Here is a 25,839-nt window from a genome sequence, read left to right as displayed (position 1 = left end):
GTTCTCAGCTTGCATACTGTTGGGTTCACCTGACATTGTCTGCATTGAGACCTTTTTGATACAGGGAGCTGTGCCCCTATGTGCCTTTCTCTCATCATAGATGGATAACGAATGAGCTGCAGGTGACTCTGAGCACCACTAGCCTGAAGGCCACAGGACTCTGTAGTTTCCCATCCCTAGATTTGGACACTGGCTTTGTAACTTACTTTTGATAGTAAGCAGCTTTAAAGCATTAACACACTATATACTCTCTGCATATATGTAGACATAAAGAATACAGATTTTAGATTTTTTAAATAAAAGAATTTAAGTTTTCAAAACTTAAAAAAAACTTTATTGTACCAATAAAAACACTAGTATTTCAATATTGTAAAATGGCACGAGATGTTAGAGTACTGAAAAGTATTAGTCACTTCAATTATGTGACTCTGAATGAGTTACTTTACCTTTCTAAACCTCAGTTTTCTCCTTTGTAAAACACAGTAAAAATACTCTCTAAAGGGTTAAATAATGATTAAATAATACATATAAAACATCTGGTATGTAGACGCTTAACGGGTAACTACCATCCTCCTCCCCAGCCCTGCCACCATCCACTTCCCCGCTGGGTGTGCATGAATAGGTCAAAGGCACAGCCATTTCTAAAACTATACGGGAATCCTGTGTCAGTCCCATGCTGTGTGGAATGTTTCTTTTGAGCTTAATTATGTTCTGTGTCTTCTTTCCTTATCAATCCCCTTAGCAGAAAAGGATATGCAACAAGAAACATAGTAAACAAAAAACCATGATAATTCTCAGACCCTAATAGTAAGCTTTTTTTAATCTTTTAGTTAATCATTGTAGCTGTGTTAAATATAGAACATATAAAAACTTTTGCTAATTCAGGTCTTCCTCAAAGCAAGAAAATTCTCAAATATACAACCTAAACTTACCTAAAGGATCTGGGAAGAGAAGAGCAAATAAAGCCTAAAACCAGCAGAAGAAGGGAAATAATAAAGATAAGAGAAGAAATAAATGATACAGAAATTAAAAAAAAAAAAAGTAGATCAAACAAACTTGAAGTCCTAGCCTCAGCAAACAACAAAAAGAAATAAAGGGCATTCAAATTGGCAAGGAAGAAGTCAAACTTTCACTCTTCCAGATGACATGATACTCTATGCAGAAAACTCAGAAGACTCTACCAAAAAATTGCTAGATCCGAAACGTGAATTCAGCAAAGCTGCAGGATATAAAATCAACATATAGAAATTTGTTGCATTTCTATGCACCAATAATGAAGCAGAAAGAGAAATCAAGGAATTGATTCAATTTACAATTCCACCAAAAAACATTAGATACCTAGGAATAAACCTAACCAAAGAGGTAAAAGAAAGGAAAGTTTTCCTTCAGAAACCTATACAACACTTATGAAATTGAAGAAGAGACGAACAAGTGGAAAAACATTCCATGCTCATGGATGAGAAAAGCAAATATTGCTCAAATGTCTGTATTACCCAAAGCAATCTAAACATTCAATACAATGCCTATCAAAAGACCACAAGCATTTTTCACACAGCTAGAACAAACAGTCCTAAAATTTGTATGAAACCAGAAAAGACCCTAAATAGCCAAAGCAATGTGGAAAAAGAAAAGCAAAGCAGGAGGCATCATGATTTCCGGACTTCAAGCTCTGTTACAAAGCTGTCATCATCAAGACAGTATGGTACTGGCACAAAAACAGACACAGAGACCAATGGAACAGAATAGAGAGCCCAGAGATGGACCCACAACTGTATGGCCAATTAATCTTTGACAAAGCAGGAAAGAATACTCATTGACAAAAAGAAGAGTCCCTTCAACAAATGGTGTTGGGAAAACTAGACAACAACATGTAGAGGAATGAAACTGGACCACTTTCTTATGCCATACAAAAAAATAAATTCAAAATAGATGAAAAACCTAAATGTGAGACAGGGAACCAACATAATCCTAGAGGAGAACACAAGTAGCAACCTCTTTGACCTCAGCCATAGCAACTTCTTCCTAGATACATCACCAGAGGCAAGAGAAACGAAAGCAAAAATGAACTACTGGGACTTCATCAAGATAAAAACTTCTGCACAGCAAACGCAACAGTCGACAAAACCAAAAGACAGCCAACAGAATGGGAGAAGATATTTGCAAATGACATATCTGATAAAGGGTTAGTATCCTTTCTAACAGAACTTAGTTAGCATCCTTTCAACAAAACAAATATATACAGAACTTACCAAACTCAATACCCCCAAAATAAATAATTCGATTAAGAAATGGGTAGAAGACATGAACAAACATTTTCCCAAGAAAGACATCCAGATGGCTAATAGACACATGAAAAGACACTCAATGCTGTGAAGTGTGTAAACCTGGCAATTCACAGACCTGTACCCCTGGGGCTAAAAATAGATTATATGTTTATTTTTTAAAAATTAGCTATCCAAAATAAATAAATAAATAAAACCACTCAACATCACTTGGCATCAAGGAAATACAAATCAAAACCACGATGAGGTACCACCTCACACCTGTCAGAATGGCTAAAATTCACACAGGAAACAGATGTGGCTGGGGTACAGAGAAAGGGGAACCCTCTTACTGTTGGTGGGAATGCAAGCTTGTATAGTCACTCTTGAAAACAGTATGGAGGTTCCTCAAAGTTAAAATTAGAACTACCCTACAACCCAGCAACTGCACTACTAGGTATTTACCTAAAGGCTACAAAAATACAGATTCAAGGGGCACATGCACCCTGATGTTTATAGCAGCATTATCAACCAGAGCCAAACTATGGAAAGAGCCTAACTGTCCATCAACTGATGAATGGATAATGAAGATGTGAGAGATATATGTATATAAAACAAAATATGACTCAGCCATCAAAAAAAATGCAATCTTCCCATTTGCAACAATGTGGATGAAACTAGAGGGTATTATGCTAAGCGAAATAAATCAGTTAGAAAAAGAAAAATACCATATGGTTTCACTCATATGTTGAATTTAAGAAACAAAACAGATGATCATACGGGAAGGGAAGGAAAAATAAGATAAGGAGAGAGAGAGGCAAACCGTAAGAGACTCTTAACTAGAGAGAACAAACTAAGGGTTGATGGAGAGGTGGGGGGGTGGAGGGGAAGGGCTAAATGCGTGTTGGGTATTAAGGAGGGCACTCGTCATGTGACCCCTGGGTGCTATAAGTGATGAATGACTAAATTCTACTCCTGAAAGCAATACAATTCTATATGTTAACTAACTTGAATTTAAATAAAAACTTGGGGAAAAAATCTTTGCTAAATCCACAAATAAGGCTTAAACCACAGGTGTGTATATATGATCAACAACCTCCTTAGAAAAATAATCATTTTGATTAATACTGAAAATAAAAATTACAATCAGAACTAAAGTTTGAAAACTATGAAATTATAAGTAAAATTTCATAATAAACACAAAGGAAAGAGCTTAATTTTTTTGTTCTACTAATGTTCTGTTAACATGAGCACTTTGTTAGACACTGTAGTCCCAATTTTAAGGACTGAAAAGTGAAAAAGAACTGATCCCAAGACTCTCTGAGGTGAAGTGCTAAACGAAAACATGTATTCCTGAAATAAGTATTATGAAAGAAAGTAGGACAGGTGACATATACCACTACCATGTCCTTCTCTAAGCAATTCATATATTAAGTCCTACTATGCTAGCTCTGTGTTGACAGGCTACTTAGGTAAAAAAAAAAAAAAAAAAAAAAAAAAAAAAATTGGGGGGGAAGGGCCAGATGTTTGAGGTGGAACTTGGTGTTTGGTCTGCTCATATGCAGTGGACACTGACCTTGCTGAGAGAAAATAATTGTGGCACAGTTCCAAAAATAAACTGATCATGTTCTGAACAGGTGAACTACAATTCCACTCTCCCCACAGTGGAAACAACAGGAAAGTAATAGGTCATGAATGAAAAAAATGGAGATAGCATTCTAGCAAATTCATTAGAATCGGACTGACAAAGCACTCTGATCATCCCCCAAACCATTTGAAAATGGCTTCATTATACACAAAAACACTCCATTACAGGGAGATTTTTGTGTATAGTTTCTCATAGATAATGACATTGTTAATGGTAGCTATTTCTGAGGTCATAGCTAAATCCAGTGCTAGGAAATCAAGAATGAGATGTCAGTTACGAACCTTTCCTAAAGCAATCAGTGACAGCTTCAGAAAACGGTCTGAAATAATAGCATTTGCTGAGTGTGTGCACAAAATGCCCTATGCCTACCAGATGTTCTCTATGTATGACTAAATCATCAATCTTTTATCCCTCAGAAAAGAACACAGTTCTGTGATTATCTTTTTCTCACCATTGGTTTTTGATAAAAACTTTAATATACTTCTCAAATGAAGAATATAGGTCCCAGATTGAAAGGAGGCAAACTTGCCAGCATACCAGGAAAGAAGAGCTGCCATCGCATTTCTCTTGCTGGTGAAAACCGAATCCTACTTCTTTCCTAACCAGCTACAAAAGCAGTAAGCCTTAAGTAAGTTTGCACACAATTACATTTTGAAAATTACCTGGACTCTTAGCTTTGCGGCATCCATCTTTTTACGGAACTCCTTCTGTAATTTTACCTTCAAAGCAACATCAGAAAGATCTTTGTTTTCTAGCTCTTGCAGCTGCTTCTCTGTTTCAGTTAATTCCACCTTCGCCCGTTCTGCTTCGTGTTCAAGTTTGGTTACTTTCAGAGAATACTGTTTGCTTACCGACTTGGCATCGTTACCTTCACCACAGTAATAATAGTAACAATTATAAATTACGTTTAAAAAAATAAACGAAGTAAAATATCAAAACCTCAAAAATTCTCTATTCTGCAAAATCTGGTTGGGCGTGTTGCTCTTTAAGACCCAGCAGCATGAGCCCAGCTGTCCTCGCTCACCCCCATCAAATACAACTTGCCACCTGGGCTCTTAATAATCAGCTGCTTACTGACTGTTCGCACCTAGTGCCAGTTCAGCCTCTCACAGGCTCATCTTTGAGTGTTTCTGATTTTCTGAATTTGGGGTATTAGCTTTGCTGGCATCAGACTCCAGGTAAGAAAAATACTTGGGGTGATTCTTTGGCTTTTTGCTTACTACACTTTGGCTTCTCGGTACCTGTAATCTTGTCTTCTCTACTATGAAAAATTCCCAACATAGCAAAAGTAAAAAAATAATCTGATGAACCCCCATCACTGAGATTCGAGAGTTCACAAGATTTTGCCATAGTTGGCTTCATCTATGCCTGTCTTCCCTTAATTTGCTGAAGAACTATAAAACAATCAGATGTCCTGTCATGGCGACCTACAACACTGCAATAAACATCTATTCCAAATATGGACATAGCCAAAAATTCTGTTACACCTCACAATATTAATCCCTACCTGACCCTATTCACACCTGCCCAATTGTCTCAAAATGTCTTTTACAATTGGTTTATTGTAATCACCATCCAAAAAAGCCCTAGAATACACCGATTTTGTCTCTTACAAATCTTTCATTCATCTCCTCTTTTTCCATTCGGTTGAACTTGTCAAAGATGAATTTTTTCAATCATTTTCTAGTATTTGGAGCATAGAGAAAAACAGAAATACAAATATTTCTGCATCTCTTTTCATCCTAAACTCAGCTACTGACCCTAAGAACTTGGTTTTGATTTGTTCTGAACAGCCAACTTATCCCTGAACTAAACTAGCAAACTCGTGGCAATGGAAGAGTCCAAAGCTTGTGGGATGACTTATCCCCAGGGGAATTGTGTTCTAATGCTGTACTGAAAAATCTCCATTTTTTAATAAAAAGCAATGACGGAACTCAATGTACTGTGAGTTGTCTTCTGGCTCTAGAACTCTCTGGTTATATCTAACTTTAAAATACACATGGCTACTATATTTGAATGAATTTAAGACCCCTTATATTGTTCAACACACCAGTACTTTGTGAGTCACTAAGAAGAAAAGGAGAGTGCCATTTACACCAGGTACATGACAAAATGCCCGGATGCCACGCAGAGTAAGGTGCATCCTGATTTCAAAGATATGAAAATGTAAAAGAAATGATGAGAAATGATGAAATACAGGTGGTCATCACTTATTGTTGGCTGAGATCACTGCTCTTTGGGGGAAGACACGGTGACCCTTTTGTGAGTCACCATCTCTAAGGAAAGCTCCAAAGTGCCCTTGGTTCGAATGAGTAAGAAGAGGAGCCCCTCTGTGCAAGTTCAAGTATCCTCTACCTTAAGGCAACAAGGATGAGTACCCCGGGGCTACAAAAGTGTGCTTGTTTAGGGAGAGATCCCACAGCGGCCTCACCTATCAAAAAGAAAATCGTTTGTTCCAGAAGGGCACGTAGCCTTAACTTCCACAGGCTGTACCCTGGTGGAGAAGCTATTTACACTCCTAAATCAGTTCCTCATCGCTCCTGAGAGAGATTTACTGGCATTGATCCTGCCTGTGAAGGAGCGGCGTGGTCAAGCTCAGTTAAACATCTGGGACACCAGGAGCTAGAATGATGCACACAGAGCACATTCGTCACCAGGACTGAGGAAGGGAAATGCGTTGGGACAGTGGTTAGGGAGAGGAGGGTGAGAAAAGAGGCAGCCAGCCAGAAAAAAAGCTTGCCAGAAAGAGGAAGGAAGTGGGAAGGCAGATTGCCCCTTGCTGGCAGAGGAGCTGGGAGCCACCATCATTCATGTAATCGGAGCATGATTATAGCCTCGGGCTTAAAGGAAAAAAAGGTAACATTTCCTTCAGTTCCCTTAAATGTGACCCATGTTTCACTGAAGCTGAAAAAAGAAATGCTGTGGTTTATTATTTATTATCCTTTCACTTCCTTACTGAATTTCAAAGTAGTCAAAGCTCACCCTTTGAGTCTATTAGGTGCAAAAACCCCAAAAGACTGAGACATGATTTTCAAGACCAGCCTAATGATGTAGCTAAAGGGGGAGGAGAGGATGCGGTACATACACCCAAGCAGGCAGAAGCTGAAACTAAGGGGAAGAGCTAAAAGCTCAGCTCACTAAGAGAATAGCTCTCAAGGATAAATCCTTACATCTTCAGAGAAATTAAAATGATCTACATTTGAAATGTTAATCAACAATGTTGAAAACAAACTATCCAAAAGAATAAGGACTAGTAATTTAATATTAAAGTGAGTTAGAAAAATAGCTGACATATTCCTAGATACCTAGTATAATGTTTCTTAAAAAGTGGCAAAAAAAACATTAAGTACCCCTAGAGTTTCAGCATAACACAGAGTTCCCAGTGGTAGAACCATTCAATAGCTGAAATCCCAGTGGAACAATGTTCTTCTGAGAACTAATGTCCACCTATTGGCTATGAAACATACCTTGTTATGCCAAGTTCCAAGCTACAGTGGACAGAGCTCAGGGTAAAAAACTAAAATAACATCAGAAGCAATTTTAGAAGATTTTCTTTCTCATATAAGCTTGTTCACAGGACAGTATTACCTGTTTTTATTAATTCTTTAATTAGATCTTCCTTCATCTTGATGTTAATTGTAAGTTCTCTCATTTTTTGTTTAGCTTCAGTAAGTATGAGTTCTGAATTCCTTAACTTTTGCAAATTCATATCTTGACTCTCCTGAAGACATTCAATCTTTAAATCTTTAAAGAAAAAGAAGCAAAACTGAGAAAACTACAAGCTCATAAACTATTCAATAGCAGTGGAATTAAATAAGAGAAACAGACAGAGAAACAGTCTAGAGGTAGCATAGGAAGAGACAAACAGCAAGGGAAAGAAAGAAAAAAAAAAAACACATGTAATTGGGACTTTAATATTCTAGCTTATGGTGAGCTTCAGTCATATCCTGTGGGTTCTAATACATAATATTTCATTGCCCTTAGAAACGTGATTTACAAGTTTCTTTAATCTGAGTTATTTTTTAAAAAGGTGTAAGATTGGGGCACCTGGATGGCTCAGTTAAGCGACTGCCTTCGGCTCAGGTCATGATCCTGGAGTCACAGGATCGAGTTCTGCATCGGGCTCCCTGCTCAGCGGGGAGTCTGCTTCTCCCTCTGACCTTCTCTCCTCTCATGTTCTCGCTCTCTCTCATTCTCTCTCACATAAATAAATAAAATCTTAAAAAAAAAAAAAAAAAAAAGGTATAAGATCTCCAGGGTGGGTAGAGGGTTGAAATTTTTTCCCATTAACTTCTACTTTTATTGTAATCGGAGAATGCGGTCTACACCAGACTACTCAAAGCACAGTCCAGCACTGTGGCTACTGGAATGTAAGTCAGCTATGTCACTACTGTTTTAAATCAGCTAACTTCTTTTCTTTTCTTCCTTTCTTCCTTCCTTCCTTCCTTCCTTCCTTCTTTCTTTCTTTCTTTTTTTTCCCCACAGAAAGACTTCCTCAGTTAAGAAGCTAGTGCACTAATTTAAATTCTGGAATAAATTTCTTACCTGATTGTAAACCAGTACCGAACTGGTCAAGGATGACTACTTGAGTAGGCACTATTTAAACATTTGTAGCACTATCTACATATACATTTTTAAATGTTTGTGATATAATCATTTTTGTTAATATTACATACATAAGCTCTCGAAGTTAAGAGACTCTATTTTCATAGTGTAGGACTTATCTATTATATAATTGATATTCCCTATGCTCTTTCTTTTTGTGTTTTGACCACTCATAGGCCAAGAGAAATGAGTTAAAAATCACCATAAGTTTTGGCAACACAAACGTTTTGATGCTCATCAGTTGTATACTGGAACATTCTGAGCACTCAGCAGACTAATTTGGCTCTAATGTTGCATGCATCACTACCAATAGGCAGGTGCACCACTGAAGCAGTAGACAACTAGTACATTACTTTCTCTCTTTTTTAAGATTTTATTTGAGAGAGAGAGAACAAGCAGGGGGTGGGGCAGAGGGAGATGCAGGCTCCCCACCAAGCAGGGAGCCCAATGTGGGCTGATCTCAGGACCCTGGGATCATGACCTGAGCCAAAGGCAGACACTTAACCCACTAAGCCACCCAGGCACCCTAGTAAATTACTTAAACTGTATTTTAAAGTAGTCCAGAGTACAATGCAAATATCAACTCAAGTTTGGATATAAGTTCCCCATTCTGAGACATTTAGTCTATAACTCTAGTCAGAATTGATTTTTGGGAAAATTTTTTTATTAAGCAGTACAGAGTGAAAAATTAGAGATAGAACAGAGAACATAAAGGAAGTTCCACCAACCAGGAAAGCACACTTACCAAGTTCCCATCTTTCAGAACTCCTAGATACTTCTTATATTAATGACTAAAGAAAAAGAGAAGTGTTGTAAACATTAAATCTAAATAACTTGAGAAAGTCTGTGTACCTTCATTCCCCAAACTTGACTTCTGTGTTTGATCCTGAATGTCATTCGATTCAACAAGAGAACAAACAGAGTCTGGCTTTTGAATCCATGAGCGACTTCTACATCTAAAAAAAAAAGATCAGGATCAAAGGTAACTTGTTTGTTAGTGTCTTCTCATCTGCCCTCAAACTGGTTTCCCCAAAACTGACAGTAATATTTAAAAATTATTAATTATATAAACAGAATTTTACTAGTATTCCTCAAAACAAAAGGCTATCTCCCCCAAGCTGAACTCAGTGGGAAACGTATTATGTTTGTTGCCACCGTGGCAGCAAAATCAAGAAATCCAAAAATACTCTCTCTGAAAATTAAAATCCAACAACTACAAAAGCCCTACATGCAAAATTATTTTTCAATTTTAAGACGGATAACTTGTGTTCAAACACTGGTTTCATAACACATTAGGAGACAACACATTTAGCAAAAACTACCTACTCTTATATTAAATGGTAAAGTTACATGTTAATGAAAAAAAGACCTACACCTATATTGATTGCATCATACGTTTATTAAATTAATCGACTTTTTTTAACATACCTAATTTCAGATTTCTCTTGGCCTTCAGATTCTTCATCATCACTGTTGTCAGAAAATTGGCAGTGGAGGACTTCATCTTGTTCTTCTAAGTGACCCAGTAGCATCTGACTCCGTGTTCGAAATCCGGCAACTACTCGATCCAGAGAGTACACAGAAGCGCTTGTGTAGACCTTACAAGTACCCCAGCCAATAAAAAAAGGGATTTTTAAAAAATGTTTATTTTTCTCTTATCACTCAAGATGTTTTTGAAGAGGTTTTTAGATACTTGTGCTTAAAATGGCCAATTACTGGAAATATACAAAAGTCAAAATAAATTTCACAGTACCGTTGTGCCCCATGGACACATACATCTTTTAGAATCTACACAGCTCTTCCTTCTAGAAAGCTCCCTATCAATTCAAAAATGAAACCAAAGAGAGGCAGGACTGAAAACATCACAGCTCTTAAACACAGCACAGGCACTCCCCAACCATGTAAAAGCCATATACAGTGTGATAAGAGGCAATGACACGTTGTGTACTACGCTGCAGGAAATCCAAATGGATTTACTCATACTTTACATGTGGTGGTGAGGGATAGCCAACTTAATGCTCTAAGTGACACAGTTAACATGTATCATGGATAAATAGATTTTCATGGCCCAGCCTGGGAACTTTCTATATTATAACATGCTTCTACTAGCAATGCACCTTAAGCTCTCAAAAAACGACCTTGGAGGGGCGCCTGAGTGGTGTGGTCAGTTAAGCATCTGATTCTTTTTTTTTTTTTTCCTTTTTTAAGATTTTATTTATTTATTCGACAAACAGAGATCACAAGCAGGCAGAGAAACTGGCAGAGAGAGAAAGGAGGAAGCAGGCTCCCTGCTGAGCAGAGAGCCCGACTCGGGGCTCCATCCCAGGATCCTGGGATCATGACCTGAGCTGAAGGCAGAGGCTTTAACCCACTGAGCCACCCAGGTGCCCCAGCATCTGACTCTGGATATTGGCTCAGGTCATGATCTCAGGGTTGTGGGATCAAGCCCTACATCAGGCTCTACGCTCAGCAGGGAGTCTGCTGGAGATTCTTTCTCTCCCTCTGTCCCCACCCCATGCTTGCTCACATACTTGCCCCCCCAAAAATAATAAATAAAATTTTTTTTTAAGATTTTATTTATTTATTTGACAGAGAGAAATCACAAGTAGGCAGAGAGGCAGACAGAGAGAGAGAGAGGAAGCAGGCTCCCTGCCGAGCAGAGAGCCCGATGCGGGACTCAATCCCAGGACCCCGAGATCATGACCTGAGCCGAAGGCAGCGGCTTAACCACTGAGCCACCCAGGCGCCCCGTAAATAAAATTTTTTTAAATGACCTTGGAAAAAACAACAAAAATTAGAAACTGCCTTTATTCGTTTATTCTAGTTTAAGTCACCAGATATTTCCTTTTTCACCACCTCTTTGTAACCAGACCTCAGAGTTTTTCTCAAAAAAGCCAAATGAAATATTAGAGGAAACATTCGATTTATTACCAGAAATAATTATAAGCTATTAAAATTTTAACTTAGAGTAGAATATGTATAACACAGATTCAAGTGATTTAAGTCTCTTACATAATCCCTCCCAGAAAAGCCTTCCTAATGCTAAAGATTCCTTGCTATCTGACTTTTGTAGCTCTGCTGTTGGCCACCTAATAAGACCATCTGTCATACTGGTACCATGACGGATGCAGAATAAAGTTTCTAGGTGGATTTCCCATCCTGGCGTGTGAGGGAGTAGGGAGGGGAATTACTTACAGAAGAACCAACTCAGAAGTATTTATTTAACAAGCACAGGTTCATTTTGCCCCCACAACAAACAGGCATAGGGGTTTCTCTTTGTCACAGGAATAGGAATTAATTTCAGGAGCAAATAAAATCTTTTATTCAGAGTCAAATTTTGTTCTCTAGAATTCTAACTTGCTTTTAAAATTTCTGTCTACAAAGAAAACCAAATGATCCAGCTTTATAATGAAGACCAAATAAATCCCACAATAATTAATGATATTTAGCAAATTAATTCCTTAACAGTCATCCCACCCAAGACAAGGTATTCTTTGCCTCTTGCGGGCTCATAAAGGGTTTTAAATGATTTTTTTTTAAGTCTTTACTTATTTATTTGACAGACAAGAGATCACAAGTAGGCAGAGAGGCAGGCAGAGAGAGGAGGAGGCAGGCTCCCTGCTGAGCAGAGAGCCCAATGTGGGGCTCGATCCCAGGACCCCGAGACCATGACCCCAACTGAAGGCAAAGGCCTTAATCCACTGAGCCACCAGGCGCCCCCATAAAAGGTCTTATAACCTGGGCCCTTCCCACCTAAGTACTGGGTCCTGCTTCCCCTGAATTGCTTCTGTATTCCATAGCTCCCCACTTGAGCACTTTCAACCATAACCCCAAATAGTACTGATCACTACGTAAGTACTCAAATAAGCTGACTAATAACTTAGATAACTGAGGTGTCTACAACTAGAAGCCAATATTTTATTCTAATCATTTTTTCCTAGAATTATACAGCCACAAGGCTAGAGAGAACTTTAAAGCTTACTGAGAGTTCAACTATTCACCCCATATCTGACTCTCATCTATAACGTAACTTCTGCTGAAACATTGGTTGCAGGGGCCCTCACAAGCCCTGGGGCCTCGAAAATCATCTCTGGCAGTTTTCACTGATTAAGCTTTCTTTACATTCCCATAGACTTCTCTGTAGTCCTACTTGTAGAGACAAATATAACAATAACGATAAGCCTTCAATTTTTTTAAAAATTTTTATTTATTTATTTGAGAGGAGAGAGAGCATGAGCAGGGAGAGAGAGAACAGACTCCCCGCTGAGCTTAGAGGCTGACACAGGGCTCGATCCCAGCTCCCTGAGATCATGACCTGAGCCAAAGGCAGATGCTTAACTGACTAAGCCACCCCAGCGCCCAAAGCCTTCAAATATTTGAAAACAGGCATCATGTCCCCTCTGAATCAGAGTAAGTCCAGAGTTACTTCAGATGTTCACCAAGGTCCTTAAACTACCTGGTTCTCTGAAAATAATCTAATTTGACTTAAAATGTTGTACCCAGACCTGAACTTGATGTTTCACATCATCATACAGAAAGATAATCTCCTACTAGTGATGCATTCGATTTGGATTCATCAGATACGCTACAACATTGCTCAAGTAATTCACCATACACTGTACAAATTTTGTACAAAATTTCAATCAACAATTCCACAAAGGTTTATGACATATAATTTGTCACTTTGCTACTGTGACGCTGGTGTATCCTGCTGGAACAAGCTGCACAGCAAAGGAACCTAGTCTAAGCTAGGCAGACACATCTTCTCTGTGTTCTGCTGTGTTCATTCTTCACCCTGAGCAACTATGTATGCAACGAATTAAAAAGGAAAGCAAAACAAAAATGAAATATCACAAGCCTTCCTGTGAGGTAAAATCTTAGTGAAACTGTTAACATGTAGTGTGGGGTTATGCACAGGAACTTTGTGACACAAGAATGTAATTCATTGGGACGCCTGGGTGGCTCAGTTGGTTAAGCAGCTGCCTTCGGCTCAGGTCATGATCCCAGCGTCCTGGGATCGAGTCCCACATTGGGCTCCTTGCTCCGCAGGGAGCCTGTTTCTCCCTCTGACTCTGCCTTCCACTCTGTCTGCCTGTGCTTGCTCTCGCTCGCTCTCTCTCTCTGACAAATAAATAAATAAAATCTTAAAAAAAAAAAAAAAAAAGAATGTAATTCATTCAGGAAAAAGCAAGATTTTACAGATATTTCCACTTTATTTCCACTTTTGTGAAGTTGGAGATTGCAGCAGATTTTTAAAATATATACGTCAAGAATACTTTGGTTGGGGTGCCTGGGTGGCTCAGTGGGTTAAGCGTCTGTCTTTGGCTCAGGTCATGATCCCAGGGTCCTGGGATCGAGTTCCACATCAGGTTCCTTCCTCTACAAGGAGCCTGCTTCTCCCTTTCCCTTTGTCCACCCCTCCCCCTGCCTGTGCTTACTCTCTCTCTGTCAAATAAATACAATCTTTTAAAAAGAGTACTTTGGTTGGTTTTCTTAGCATACAATTAAGTGAAGTACCAAAAGTGATATTAGGGATGCCTGAGTGGCTCAGTTGGTTAAGCCTCTGCCTTCAGCTCAGGTCATGATCCCAGGATCCTGGGATCGGGTCCCTCATTGGTCTCCCTGCTCAGTGGGAAGCCTGCTTTTCCCGCTACCCACCATTCCTCCTGCTTGTGATCTCTTTCTCTGACAAATAAATAAAATCTTTTTTTTAAAAAAGTGTATTAGTTTACCCATTGCTTTTTTCTTTTTTCTTTTCAGCGTAACAGAATTCACTGTTTCTGCACTACACCCAGTGCTCCAGGCAATGAGTGCCCTCCATAGTACCCACCACCTGGCTCCCCCAATATCCAATGCTTTTATTTCTGGTTTATATCATATTTTATCAAATCTGAAATGCTATCAATTGTAAGACACACCATTATTTTTATTCTATCGAGAAAGGAAAAAACGCCGTCAAACCATGACATGCCATCAATTATAAAACATACCCTGCCATCAAAGATGATAAACTGTGAAAAAAATGTATGTATTACGATCAGTGAAACAAGCCAGGTTTTCATCAGCATTTGTGATATTATATTATACCTAAGCACTGATTGGGACCACCTCTAATTTTTTTTTTAAAATTTTTTATTTTTTATAAACATATATTTTTATCCCCAGGGGTACAGGTCTGTGAATCACCAGGTTTACACACTTCACAGCACTCACCAAAGCACATACCCTCCCCAATGTCCATATTCCCACCCCCTTCTCCCAAACACCCTCCCCACAGCAACCCTCAGTTTGTTTTGTGAGATTAAAAGTTATTTATGGTTTGTCTCCCTCCCAATCCCATCTTGTTTCATTGATTCTTCTCCTACCCACTTAAGCCCCCATGTTGCATCACCACTTCCTCATAGCAGGGAGATCATATGATAGTTGTCTTTTTCTCTGCTTGACTTATTTCACTAAGCATGATACGCTCTAGTTCCATCCATGTTGTCGCAAATGGCAAGATTTCATTTCTTTTGATGGCTGCTTTTCTTTCCAAAGTGCCCTGCATATGTATAATACTGGCTCTTGGTTTCAAGTGTATCATATTTATCATGTTAAGAAAGTAGAAACCTGGGGCGCCTGGGTGGCTCAGTGGGTTAATCCTCTGCCTTTGGTCCAGGTCATGATCTCAGGGTCCTGGGATTGAGCCCCACATTGGGCTCTCTGCTCGGCAAGAGAGCTTGCTTCTCCCTCTCTCTCTGCCTGCCTCTCTGCCTACTTATGATCTCTCTCTGTCAAATAAATAAATAAATAAATAAATAAAATAAAAAAAGAAAAAGAAAGTAGAAACCTGTTGTATTTTTTTCTTTAAGCTTAAATCAAGATTCAATAGATAAGTTTTTGGTACTACTGAGACAGAGGTGTTTTTTCTCTTTTTTCCTGTTAATTTGATAAATAATTTGGAAACTTTTTCTTTTATTTACCTGTAAACTGGTAAATCTGCAAACAGATTTCATTAGAAATTCTGCATAAGTAGATATATCCTATAATTCCATTTTCAGATTAGGAAATAATTGAAAACAAATGTGTAATGATAGGAAAAGGTACACAACTGTATGCCCCTAGGATAACTATTATTCAGCTACTAAAAATCATGATGTCATAAGAGAATACTTAATGACTGTCAAATGTTCATGATATGTTGAGAAAAGCCAGTAATGAAAGTATATCCATAAATATAACAAATAATACTTTTAAAATTAAATAAGAGCTTTTTGCTCTTTCCCTCCAATATGAGTAAACAAGCATAGAAGAAATATTTCCTTTAAAAAAATACATTTCTGGGGCATCTGGGTGGCTCAGTAGGTTAAGCCTCTGCCCTCGGCTTAGGTCATGCACCATCTCAGGGTCCTGGGATTGAGCCCCGCATGGGGCTCTCTGCTTACCGGGGAGCCGCTTCCCCCTCTCTCTTTCTGCCTGTCTCTCTCCCTACTTGTGATCTCTGTCAAATAAATAAATAAAATCTTAAAAAAAAAATACATTTCCAATGAAGAACAGAACAAAAGAAATATTTCCTCATATGAGGACTACTTGCACTTCAAGAAAATATCAGAGCTAATGAACTCTAAAAGAAATTAGCAGAGCTAGAAAATATTAGCTAGACTTCTACCAAGGAAGCAAAACTCCAGGGAGAAAATAAAGTGGCATTTCAGATGTCCTCTTCACTGTAATTCAGTTAGTTCTGGTAATCAGTACGAAACCCTCGCCTCACTCTTAGAACAATGGAATAGTAAGCAGGACAGGGCTGGCCATACAATGTGTCTTCCCATGCAACCCTGCCTTCTCTCTCTGCTGCAGCAACCAGCCCAAACAAGAGAGGTGGCCTGGATTCCTGGAAACACGCCAGGAGAAAGAGAACCACCCCCATCCCCCAAGCTGCTGATCCTATAGCTTTTGTATTTTCTTCCTTTCCCCACCTTTTAGTGGCTAACAGGGCTCTTTCGGGGTGGAAAGAAAATTTTAGAAAAACAAAACAAAACTAAGGATTTTGCTCTTCTGAAACTATAACCATGGAACTCGTTACTCCAGTCATGTCTGTTTCAAGTCTATTCAAACAGCTGGAGGTAAGAACCCCTAAGGGCCTAACCTTTTTCAAAAGCCCACAGAGGTCTATCTCCTCAAAGACTATATGCGCGTGTACATGTGTATGTATGAATGTCGTAAAAAAAGAAAAAGACTGAGAAAGCTTAAGTATGTATGACTTTTGTAATCAGGGGGAAGAACACCCAAATGTTATTTTTAAAAAACAAAAGAATAGAAGAAACGGAAAATTCTTTCCCATTACTTGCCAATAGTTAATTAATTACAGAAGATATATAATTTTTTTAAAGATCTTATTTATTTGACAGAGATCAGAAGTAAGCAGAGCAGCAGGCAGAGAGAGAAGGGGAAGCAGGCTCCCCGCTGAGCAGAGAGCCCTATGTGGGGCTCGATCCCAGGACCCTGAGATCATGACCTGAGCCGAAGGCAGAGGCTTAACCCACTGAGCCACCCAGGTGCCCCAGAAGATATATAATTTTAAAGTTGAATTAAGTTATCAAATTTGTATCCTGCAAAGAATGTGCCCTTTGTCATGTTCCATGAAAATTTATCATGTATTTAGCCATAAAGAACATGTCAATAACTCTACAAAGTAAAGCTGAGATTAATAATAACAGTGACTTCGGGCGCCTGGGTGGCTCAGTTGGTTAAGCGTCTTTTGCCTCAGGTCACGATCGCAGGGTACTAGGGTCAAGTCCCACATCAGGCTCCCTACTCTGTGGGAAGCCTGCTTCTCCCTCACCCACTCCCTCTGCTGTGTTCCCTCTCTTGCTGTGTCTCTCTCTGTCAAATAAATAAAATCTTAAAAAATAATAATAGTGATTTAAATGTTAAAACCCAATCACTCAGAATAGGTGAGTATTCTCAGGTAAGAGGAGCATCTGTTCTGCTTGCTCTGAGGCCCGAGCCTGGGACACAAGGGATGCAACCTGAGTGCATGTGCCAGAGACGCAGTGTGCCAGTTTCCAATTCACTATCTCATGTAAATCCTCTACACCCTCCTTAAATCTCCCCCAGTCTGACAGAAAAGGACCCTGGGGCTCACACAGGTTTAGACATATGTACTGCAGGCCTATGCACAGAGCTGCTCACACACCAGCCTGCCTGAGGGCACAGCCTCTGACACCTCTCCTACTACTCATCCCTTTAACTGTAACCCTCAGAGACCCAAACAAGTCATTTCCCTTCATAAAACTAATCAATAGAAACCAAAATTCATGAATCTGCTACTTAATCTTTTTCCATTAGAGATTTCTATTGCCCTAGAGATTTGTTTTCCTTTTTTTCTTTTTTAAGATTTTATTTATTTATTTGTCAGAGAAAAAGAGCACAAGCAGCGGGAACAGCAGGCAGAGGGAGAGGCAGATTCTTCACTGAGCACTGCGGGACTCAATCCCAGGATCCTGAGATCATGACCTGAACTGAAGGCAGGGTGTTTAACCAACTGAGCCACCCAGGCGTCCTGAGATTCCTTGCTTTTCAAGAAAAATCTGTGTGCATGTATTTACCACCCATGCAAATATTTATAAACAAAAATTAAAATGAAACTTCATACTAATCCTCAGAGACTTGATTATGTTAGCTTGGCAAGTCCAAATAACAGATAAATGTCACTTTAAAAATAATAAAACAGGCCAAATAAATCAAAATAAATACCCTCCAATCTTCCCACAACCTTGGTGTGGCTAAAGAAAAAAAAAATTCATGAAGCTATCAGACTAAAGCGTGTCAGAAAATATGATGGCAAAGGATAGCTTTTTCTCCTTGGTGAATAAAGACATCATCTTCAACTATTTCTTACAAATATAACTATAGATTCTCCTATTTATTAATTTATTATTTAAAAGAAGCCTGATGAAAAAAGAAAGAATATGCATAAAAGTCCATGAAATCAAACAGAAAAAAAACCCTGCTGAGATCATGCAAATACACTGTGATATCATAAAGAATATTTTTTAAATCTCAAAATCAGAAAGAGATCAATGTCTCGACATTACCTTCCTGGAACCTGGTCTGGCTGGAATATAAATGTAATGTCCCAGACGAGAATCAAAGGGTACAGTGCATGGCCTCTTCGTGGCTGTCCTGGTGTCTGGTCCATCTCCACAAGGTTCCGTAGCTGAAGAGGTCATTGACAGGTTAAGTTTTGATAGTTCTTCGCTCAGTTGATCCACAAGAAGTTGTTGTTCTATTATTTTTTCATTCTTTGTAGAAAAGAGATGCACATTTTTAAAATAGAGAACCTCTGTATGTGTGTAATGGTTAAAAATAAATTGTACATTGCCCCAAACCACAACTACCTTAACAGTACCAAAAACTCTCATTTCTCCACTGGTGAGTCTTCTGACGCGATGCTCATCAGCATCCAGGGCCGTTCTGAAGGCTAAAAACTTTTGAAAAGGAAGCAACAAGAGACAGAGAGCCTGAAGAGATAACTACTCAAAGAAAATGCCCCACACACTGTGATTGGTTGGTTTGTCATCCTGAAGCACTCTGATTTGTTGGTCTTTATAAACGGTTGGCCTTTCTGAGGGAAATCCAAGTGGTAACAAGAGAGAAGAAAGTTGCAAGTGGACAAAGAATTGCAAATGGCTGAGGTGGCAGCAAAGGAGACGAGCTGGTGACAGGTAGGGTGAACTTTTGAAAGCCTTCCCTCAGTGCCAAAGAAAGCCCAAGCACAAAGAGATAAAAGATAGGTAACTGATAATCCTGGGAGAAAAAAGAACTTGGAAATCAAAAGCTGAACAAATTGTGTATCAGGAATGTGTGTGTGTGTGTGTGTGCGCGCGCGCGCGTGCACATGCACACGCATGTATGGCTTAGCTCTCTATGTGTCCTCTAAAGAAACTTTTTTTCAGGTATAACCAGCCCAGCAAGCTTTAACATCAATTTTTGTTTTATCAGTACAAAGTTATGTAAATAAGAAATTGCCATTCATCTTAATACTTCACATGTACTACAATGTTCAAATGCGGGGGGGATAACCTAAAAGTTTCACAGTGCTAATGCTAAGCTATAAAAAGTCGACCTTATAAAAAATTCACGCATTCAGATAATTAAAGTATATGCCAATGGCATATATTGGAGTGTTTGTATTTTCCGGGAAAGGGTAAAATACCAATTATATTAGACTTCATTCAATCAAGAACGTATGGTATACACTCCAGGAAAACCACCAAAACCATAAAGAATACAAGTGTAAAACCTGAGCTCATGAAGTAAAAACAGAAAAATTAAAAACGTACAATGAATCCAAAAGAAGATAAGAAAAGAGAAAAAAAGAACATAGAGCAGGATAAGTAAAGGGACAATGATGGAATTACAACCAAAATATGAGTCATTAAATTCATAAGTGAACTAAGTAATCCAATTAAAATATTATAATTCATCAGAGAGGATTATAAAATTATATAACTTGCTGCTTACTAAGAAACACCACTAAAATAGACACACAAAGATGAAAAATAAGATGGAGAAAGACACATTATGTAATATTAATCAAAAGAAAGCTAGTAGGGCTATGTGAATACCCAAGTAGGATTTTAAGGCAAAAACCACTGGAAAAGGTAAAAAATATTAAAAAGGGGGACTGGGTGGCTCTGTGGTTTAAAGCCTCTGCCTTTGGCCCAGATCATGATCCGAGGGTCCTGGGATCCAACCCTGCATAGGGCTCCCTGCTCAGCAGGGAGCCTGCTCCCCCCCCCATCTGCCTCTCTGCCTACTTGTGATCTCTCTCTCTGTCAAATAAATAAATAAAATCTTTAAAAGAATATTAAAAAGTTGAATTCACCAGGATGATGTAACAATCATGCATTTCTATGTACTTAATAACATATCTTCAATATGTAGAATGCAAAAACTGTCAGAACTATAACAAAAAGACCCCAAGAATTAGTAAAAATATAGATGTGAAGGGGCACCTGGATGGCTCAGTTGGTTAAGCATCCAACTCTTGATTTTTTTTTTATGATTTTAATTTTTTATTTTTTTTATAAACATATATTTTTATCCCCAGGGGTACAGGTCTGTGAATCACCAGGTTTACACACTTCACAGCACTCACCAAAGCACATACCCTCCCCAATGTCCATAATGCCACCCCCTTCCCCCAAACCCCCTCCCCCCAGCAACCCTCAGTTTGTTTTGTGAGATTAAGAGTCACTTATGGTTTGTCTCCCTCCCAATCCCATCTTGTTTCATTTATTCTTCTCGTACCCACTTAAGCCCCCATGTTGCATCACAACTTCCTCATATCAGGGAGATCATATGATCCAACTCTTGATTTTTGACTCAGGTCACGATCTCAAGGTCATGAGATCCAGCCCTGCGTGAGGCTCTGCACTCAGTGCGGAATCTGACTAAGATCCTCTCTCTCCATTATGAGGCAAAAAAAAAAAAAAAAAAGATTCTCTCTCTGCTCCCTCAGCCCCCTGCCCCCACTCATGCATGCACTCTCTCTCAAATAAATAAATAAAATCTTTAAGAAAAAAAAGGAGAAAATGTCCATCACCAAAAAAGTCCATCAATAGTAGAATAGAGTCAAGCAGAGTCAATTATCATATGGTTTCACTTACTTGTAGAGCACAAGGAATAACACAGAGGACATGGGGAGATGGGGAGAAGTGAGTTGGGGGAAATCCTAGGGGAGATTGTGAGAGACTGTAGACTCTGCGAAACAAACTGAGAGTTTTGGAGAGGAGGGGGTGGGGGATGGGTGAGATTGGTGGTGGATATTAAGGAGGGTACATATTGCATGGGAGCACTGGGTGTGGTGCATAAACAATGAATCTTGAACACTGAAAAAATAAAATAAAAATTTTTAAAAATAGTAGAATAGAAATATAAATTGCAATATATTTATACAATGAAATCCTGTATAGCTATAAACTGTAACAAGCTATAGTTACTTTGTGGATGAATCAGAACAAAAAGATATTCAATAAAAGCAACTAGATACTAAAGAATATACATACTGAATGATTAAATTTATAAAAATTCCAAACTGTAGTGTTCAGGGATACATAGTAAAACCACAAAGCAAAGCAAAGAAAGCATTACTCTGAAGTAAGGAACGTGACTCTCTCTGAGCAGGACGAACTAAGGACTTCTGAGGGGCTGACAGTTTACTATTTTTTTTTTTAATTTATGTTTTTAAGTTTTTATTTAAATTCCGGTTAGTTAACATACAGGGTAATATTAGTTTCAGGTGTACAACAGAGTGACTCAACACCTGCATACAATAGCCGGAGCTCATCACAACAGGTGCATACCTTAATCCCCATCACCTGTTTCCTCCGTTCCCCCCCCACCTCCTCGCTGGTAACCATCAGTTTGTTCTCTATAATTAACAGTCTGTTTCTTGGTTTGCCTCTCTCACTCTTTTTTCCCCTATGCTTATTTGTTTTGTTTCCTAAATAGGAGGCTAAGACAGAAAAGTTGACAGATTTAACCAAAGTTAAAGAGCAAATCACTAATGGGAGCAGGAAGGGATGATCTAATAAATTTTAAAGTTTGTGTCTACCTTCCAGCTCTTATCACCATCACATTGCCTGTTACGTTGGCAAACAAGAGAATAGAAAGACACAGAGAAAGTGCAACCATCATACAGTGTGCAAATTAAGTTCCTGGATATCATCTTCCTATTTGTGAAGGATAAATCAGGGTAACAATAAAAATGTTTTCCCCTTACACCGATTTACGGCGAAAACTCATAACACTTTTAGTTGCCTGAAACTGCAACTGAAACCTATTTTTGTAAACACTCCCAATTATCATTTAAAATGCTCCTGTTACAGAGTAGAGAGCCCAGATATGGGCCCTCAACTCTATGGTCAAATAATCTTCGACAAAGCAGGAAAAAATATAAACAGTGGAAAAAAGACAGTCTCTTCAATAAATGGTGCTGGGAAAATTGGACAGCTATATGTCGAAGAATGAAACTCGACCATTCTCTTACACCATACACAAAGATAAACTCGAAATGGATAAAAGACCTCAATGTGAGACGGGAATCCATCAGAATCTTAGAGAACATTGGCAGTAATCTCTTCAATATCAGCCACAGCAACTTCTTTCAAGATATGCCTCCAAAGGCAAAGGAAACAAAAGTGAAAATGTACTTTTGGGACTTCATCAAGATCAAAAGCTTCTGCACAGCAAAGGAAACAGTCAACAAAACAAAGAGGCAACCCACGGGATGGGAGAAGATATTTGCAAATGACAGTACAGACAAAAGGTTGATATCCAGGATCTATAAAGAACTTCTAAAACTCAACACACACAAAACAGATAATCATATAAAAAAATGGGCAGAAGATATGAAAAGACACTTCTCCAATGAAGACATACAAATGGTTATCAGACACATGAAAAAATGTTCACTAGCCATCAGGGAGATTCAAATTAAAACCATGTTGAGATACCACACCTTACACCAGTCAGAATGGCCAAAATTAGCAAGACAGGAAACAACGTGCATTGGAGAGGATGTGGAGAAAGGGGAACACTTTTACACTGTTGGTGGGAATGCAAGTTGGTGCAGCCACTTTGGAGAACAGTGTGGAGATTCCTTAAGAAATTAAAAACAGGGCGCCTGGGTGGCTCAGTGGGTTAAGCTGCTGCCTTCGGCTCAGGTCATGATCTCAGGGTCATGGGATCGAGTCCCACATCGGGCTCTCTGCTAGGCAGGGAGCCTGCTTCCTTCTCTCTCTCTCTGCCTGCCTCTCAGTGTACTTGTAATTTCTCTCTGTCAAATAAATAAATAAAATCTTTAAAAAAAAAAAAAAAAAAAAAAAAAAAGAGAAAGAAATTAAAAACAGAGCTTCCCTATGACCCTGCAATTGCACTACTGGGTATTTACCCCAAAGATACAGATGTAGTGAAAAGAAGGGCCATCTGTACCCGAATGTTTATAACAGCAATGGCCGCAGTCGCCAAACTGTGGAAAGAACCAAGATGCCCTTCAACGGACGAACGGATAAGGAAGATGTGGTCCATATACACTATGGAGTATTATGTCTCCATCAGAAAGGACGAATACCCAACTTTTGTAGCAACATGGACGGGACTGGAAGAGATTATACTGAGTGAAATAAGTCAAGCAGAGAGAGTCAATTATCATATGGTTTCACTTATTTGTGGAGCATAACAAAAAGCATGGAGGACATGGGGAGTTAGAGAGAAGGGGGTTGGGGTAAATTGGAAGGGGAGGTGAATCATGAGAGACTTTGGACTCTGAAAAACAATCTGAGGGTTTTGAAGGGGAGGGGGGTGGGAGGTTGGAGGAGCCAGGAGGTGAGTATGGAGGAGGGCACGGATTGCATGGAGCACTGGGTGTGGTGCAAAAACAATGAATTCTGTTATGCTGAAAAGAAATTTTAAAAAAAGAAAATACCATTTAATAGATTATTTATTTTACTTTTCTGTGTTCTTTGCATCATCTTTGAATATTGTATCTCATATATAGTGGCTACAAAAAATGTTTTGTGTCTTATTATTCACTTAAAAATAAATAAAGGTTTTGTCAAAATAAACAAAAACAAAAACAAAAAACAATGAATTGTTACACTGAAAATAAATAAATTTAAAAAAATTTTTTTTAATAAATAAATAAAATGCTCCTGTTTAGTGAAGTACTAGTTCAACTAAATCTACTGCTTTAGATAGGATAAGAAACTCTACCTGTAATCTATTCACTTTCTGTGCTTCTTTCAAAGATACCACGTGGCCTTTGTTTTCCTGGACCATCATTTGCACTTGGTTCTTTAGTTCCTTCACCTCCAGTTCTCTCTGATGAAACACAACTTCATCAGCAGCCAGCGCACACTGGAAGGAGGGAAAGAGAGCACAAGAGATTCACCATGGAAAATATTCAGAAACTGGGGATATGGGGGGCCTGGGTGGCTCAGTGGGTTAAGGCCTCTGCCTTTGGCTGGAGTCATGATCCTGGGGTCCTGGGATTGAGCCCCGCATCAGGCTCTCTGCTCAGCAGGGAGCCTGCTTCCCCCTCTCTCTCTGCCTGCCTCTCTGCCTGCTTGTGATCTGTGTCTGTCAAATAAATAAATAAATAATATTTAAAAAACAACAACAACTGGGGATTTATTAACGATTTGACGTTTCTTGAAATTTTTCTTATCCTATTCACTTTCAACATTTTTCTCTCCTCGTTAGGAGAAAGAAACAGTGTCGAGGACCTAGCATGACTATAACCTAAGAATTAATTACTGTAATGATAGAAAATTTTTCCTGGTTTTAGTTCCTGATTTTTATTTTTATTTTTATTTTTTTAAAGAAAATCCAGGGCGCCTGGGTGGCTCAGTGGCTTAAGCTGCTGCCTTCGGCTCAGGTCATGATCTCAGGGTCCTGGGATCGAGTCCCACATTGGGCTCTCTGCTCAGCAGGGAGCCTGCTTCCTCCTCTCTCTCTCTGCCTGCCTCTCTGCCTACTTGTGATCTCTCTCTGTCAAATAAATAAATAAAATCTTTAAAAAAAAAAAAAAAAGAAAATCCACATTTGGCCAGTAGTGTTTTCTTTTCTTTTTTTTTTTTTTTAAAGATTTCATTTATTTATTTGACAGAGAGATCACAAGTAGGCAGAGAGGAAGGCAGAGAGAGAGAGAGAGAGGAGGAAGCAGGCTCGCCGCTGAGCAGAGAGCCCGATACGGGACTCAATCCCAGGACCCTGAGATCATGACCTGAGCCGAAGGCAGAGGCTTTAACCCACTGAGCCACCCAGGCGTCCCTAGTTCCTGATTTTTTTTTTTTTAATTTTATTTATTTGACAGAGAGATCACAAGTAGTCAGAGAGGCAGGCAGAGAGAGAGAGAGGAGGAAGCAGGCCCCCTGCTGAGCAGAGAGCCCAATGCGGGGCTCGATCCCAGGACCCTGGGATCACGACCTGAGCCGAAGGCAGAGGCTTTAACCCACTGAGCCACCCAGGCACCCCATATTGCTAATTTTATGCACTTTCCCTATGAAGAGATATTTTGAAGAGGTCTAAAAATATGGTTAAACAAAGGGTTTTCTTAATTTCGAGTGAATTATGCCTGTTTTCAAATAAACCTGGGATATGCAAATAATAGTTTAAAACAATTTTTAAATTAAATAAACAGAAAGAAACGTAACATTTGTCAAGAATCTATTCTATGCTAGATAATGACTTGACATTATAAAAATATCTCACTGAATAGACAGGGTTCCTTTTTCATGAAGAAATTAAGAGATTAAGGCCTCTCCCCCAAGATGACAC

At 38.9% G+C, this 25,839-nt stretch overlaps 1 protein-coding gene and 1 long non-coding RNA gene across 7 annotated transcripts in view; one reads left to right on the top strand and one right to left on the bottom strand.

The window, feature by feature from the left end:
* The window catches only part of LOC131812098 (uncharacterized), a 63,727-nt gene extending 53,646 nt beyond the window's left edge, over window positions 1-10,081 (top strand). For all 4 annotated transcript variants that reach the window (XR_009346274.1, XR_009346272.1, XR_009346273.1 and 1 more), the window contains one exon: window positions 9,953-10,081. This is a non-coding gene — a long non-coding RNA (uncharacterized LOC131812098). The remainder of the gene's footprint in view (window positions 1-9,952) is intronic.
* The window catches only part of KIF27 (kinesin family member 27), a 93,142-nt gene that overhangs the window by 40,286 nt on the left and 27,017 nt on the right, over window positions 1-25,839 (bottom strand). For all 3 annotated transcript variants that reach the window (XM_059141206.1, XM_059141207.1, XM_059141208.1), the window contains 6 exons: window positions 24,274-24,417; window positions 18,591-18,797; window positions 9,943-10,112; window positions 9,367-9,470; window positions 7,498-7,653; window positions 4,572-4,777 (listed from right to left, as the gene is read on the bottom strand). In XM_059141206.1, coding sequence (XP_058997189.1) covers window positions 4,572-4,777; window positions 7,498-7,653; window positions 9,367-9,470; window positions 9,943-10,112; window positions 18,591-18,797; window positions 24,274-24,417 — 987 coding nt within the window. The remainder of the gene's footprint in view (window positions 1-4,571; window positions 4,778-7,497; window positions 7,654-9,366; window positions 9,471-9,942; window positions 10,113-18,590; window positions 18,798-24,273; window positions 24,418-25,839) is intronic.

This window comes from Mustela lutreola, chromosome 12, assembly GCF_030435805.1.
Source record: "Mustela lutreola isolate mMusLut2 chromosome 12, mMusLut2.pri, whole genome shotgun sequence".
Classification (NCBI taxonomy): Eukaryota; Metazoa; Chordata; class Mammalia; order Carnivora; family Mustelidae; genus Mustela; species Mustela lutreola.
Note: the sequence above shows the minus strand (reverse complement) of the source record. Positions and strands in the feature narration are given on the sequence as shown.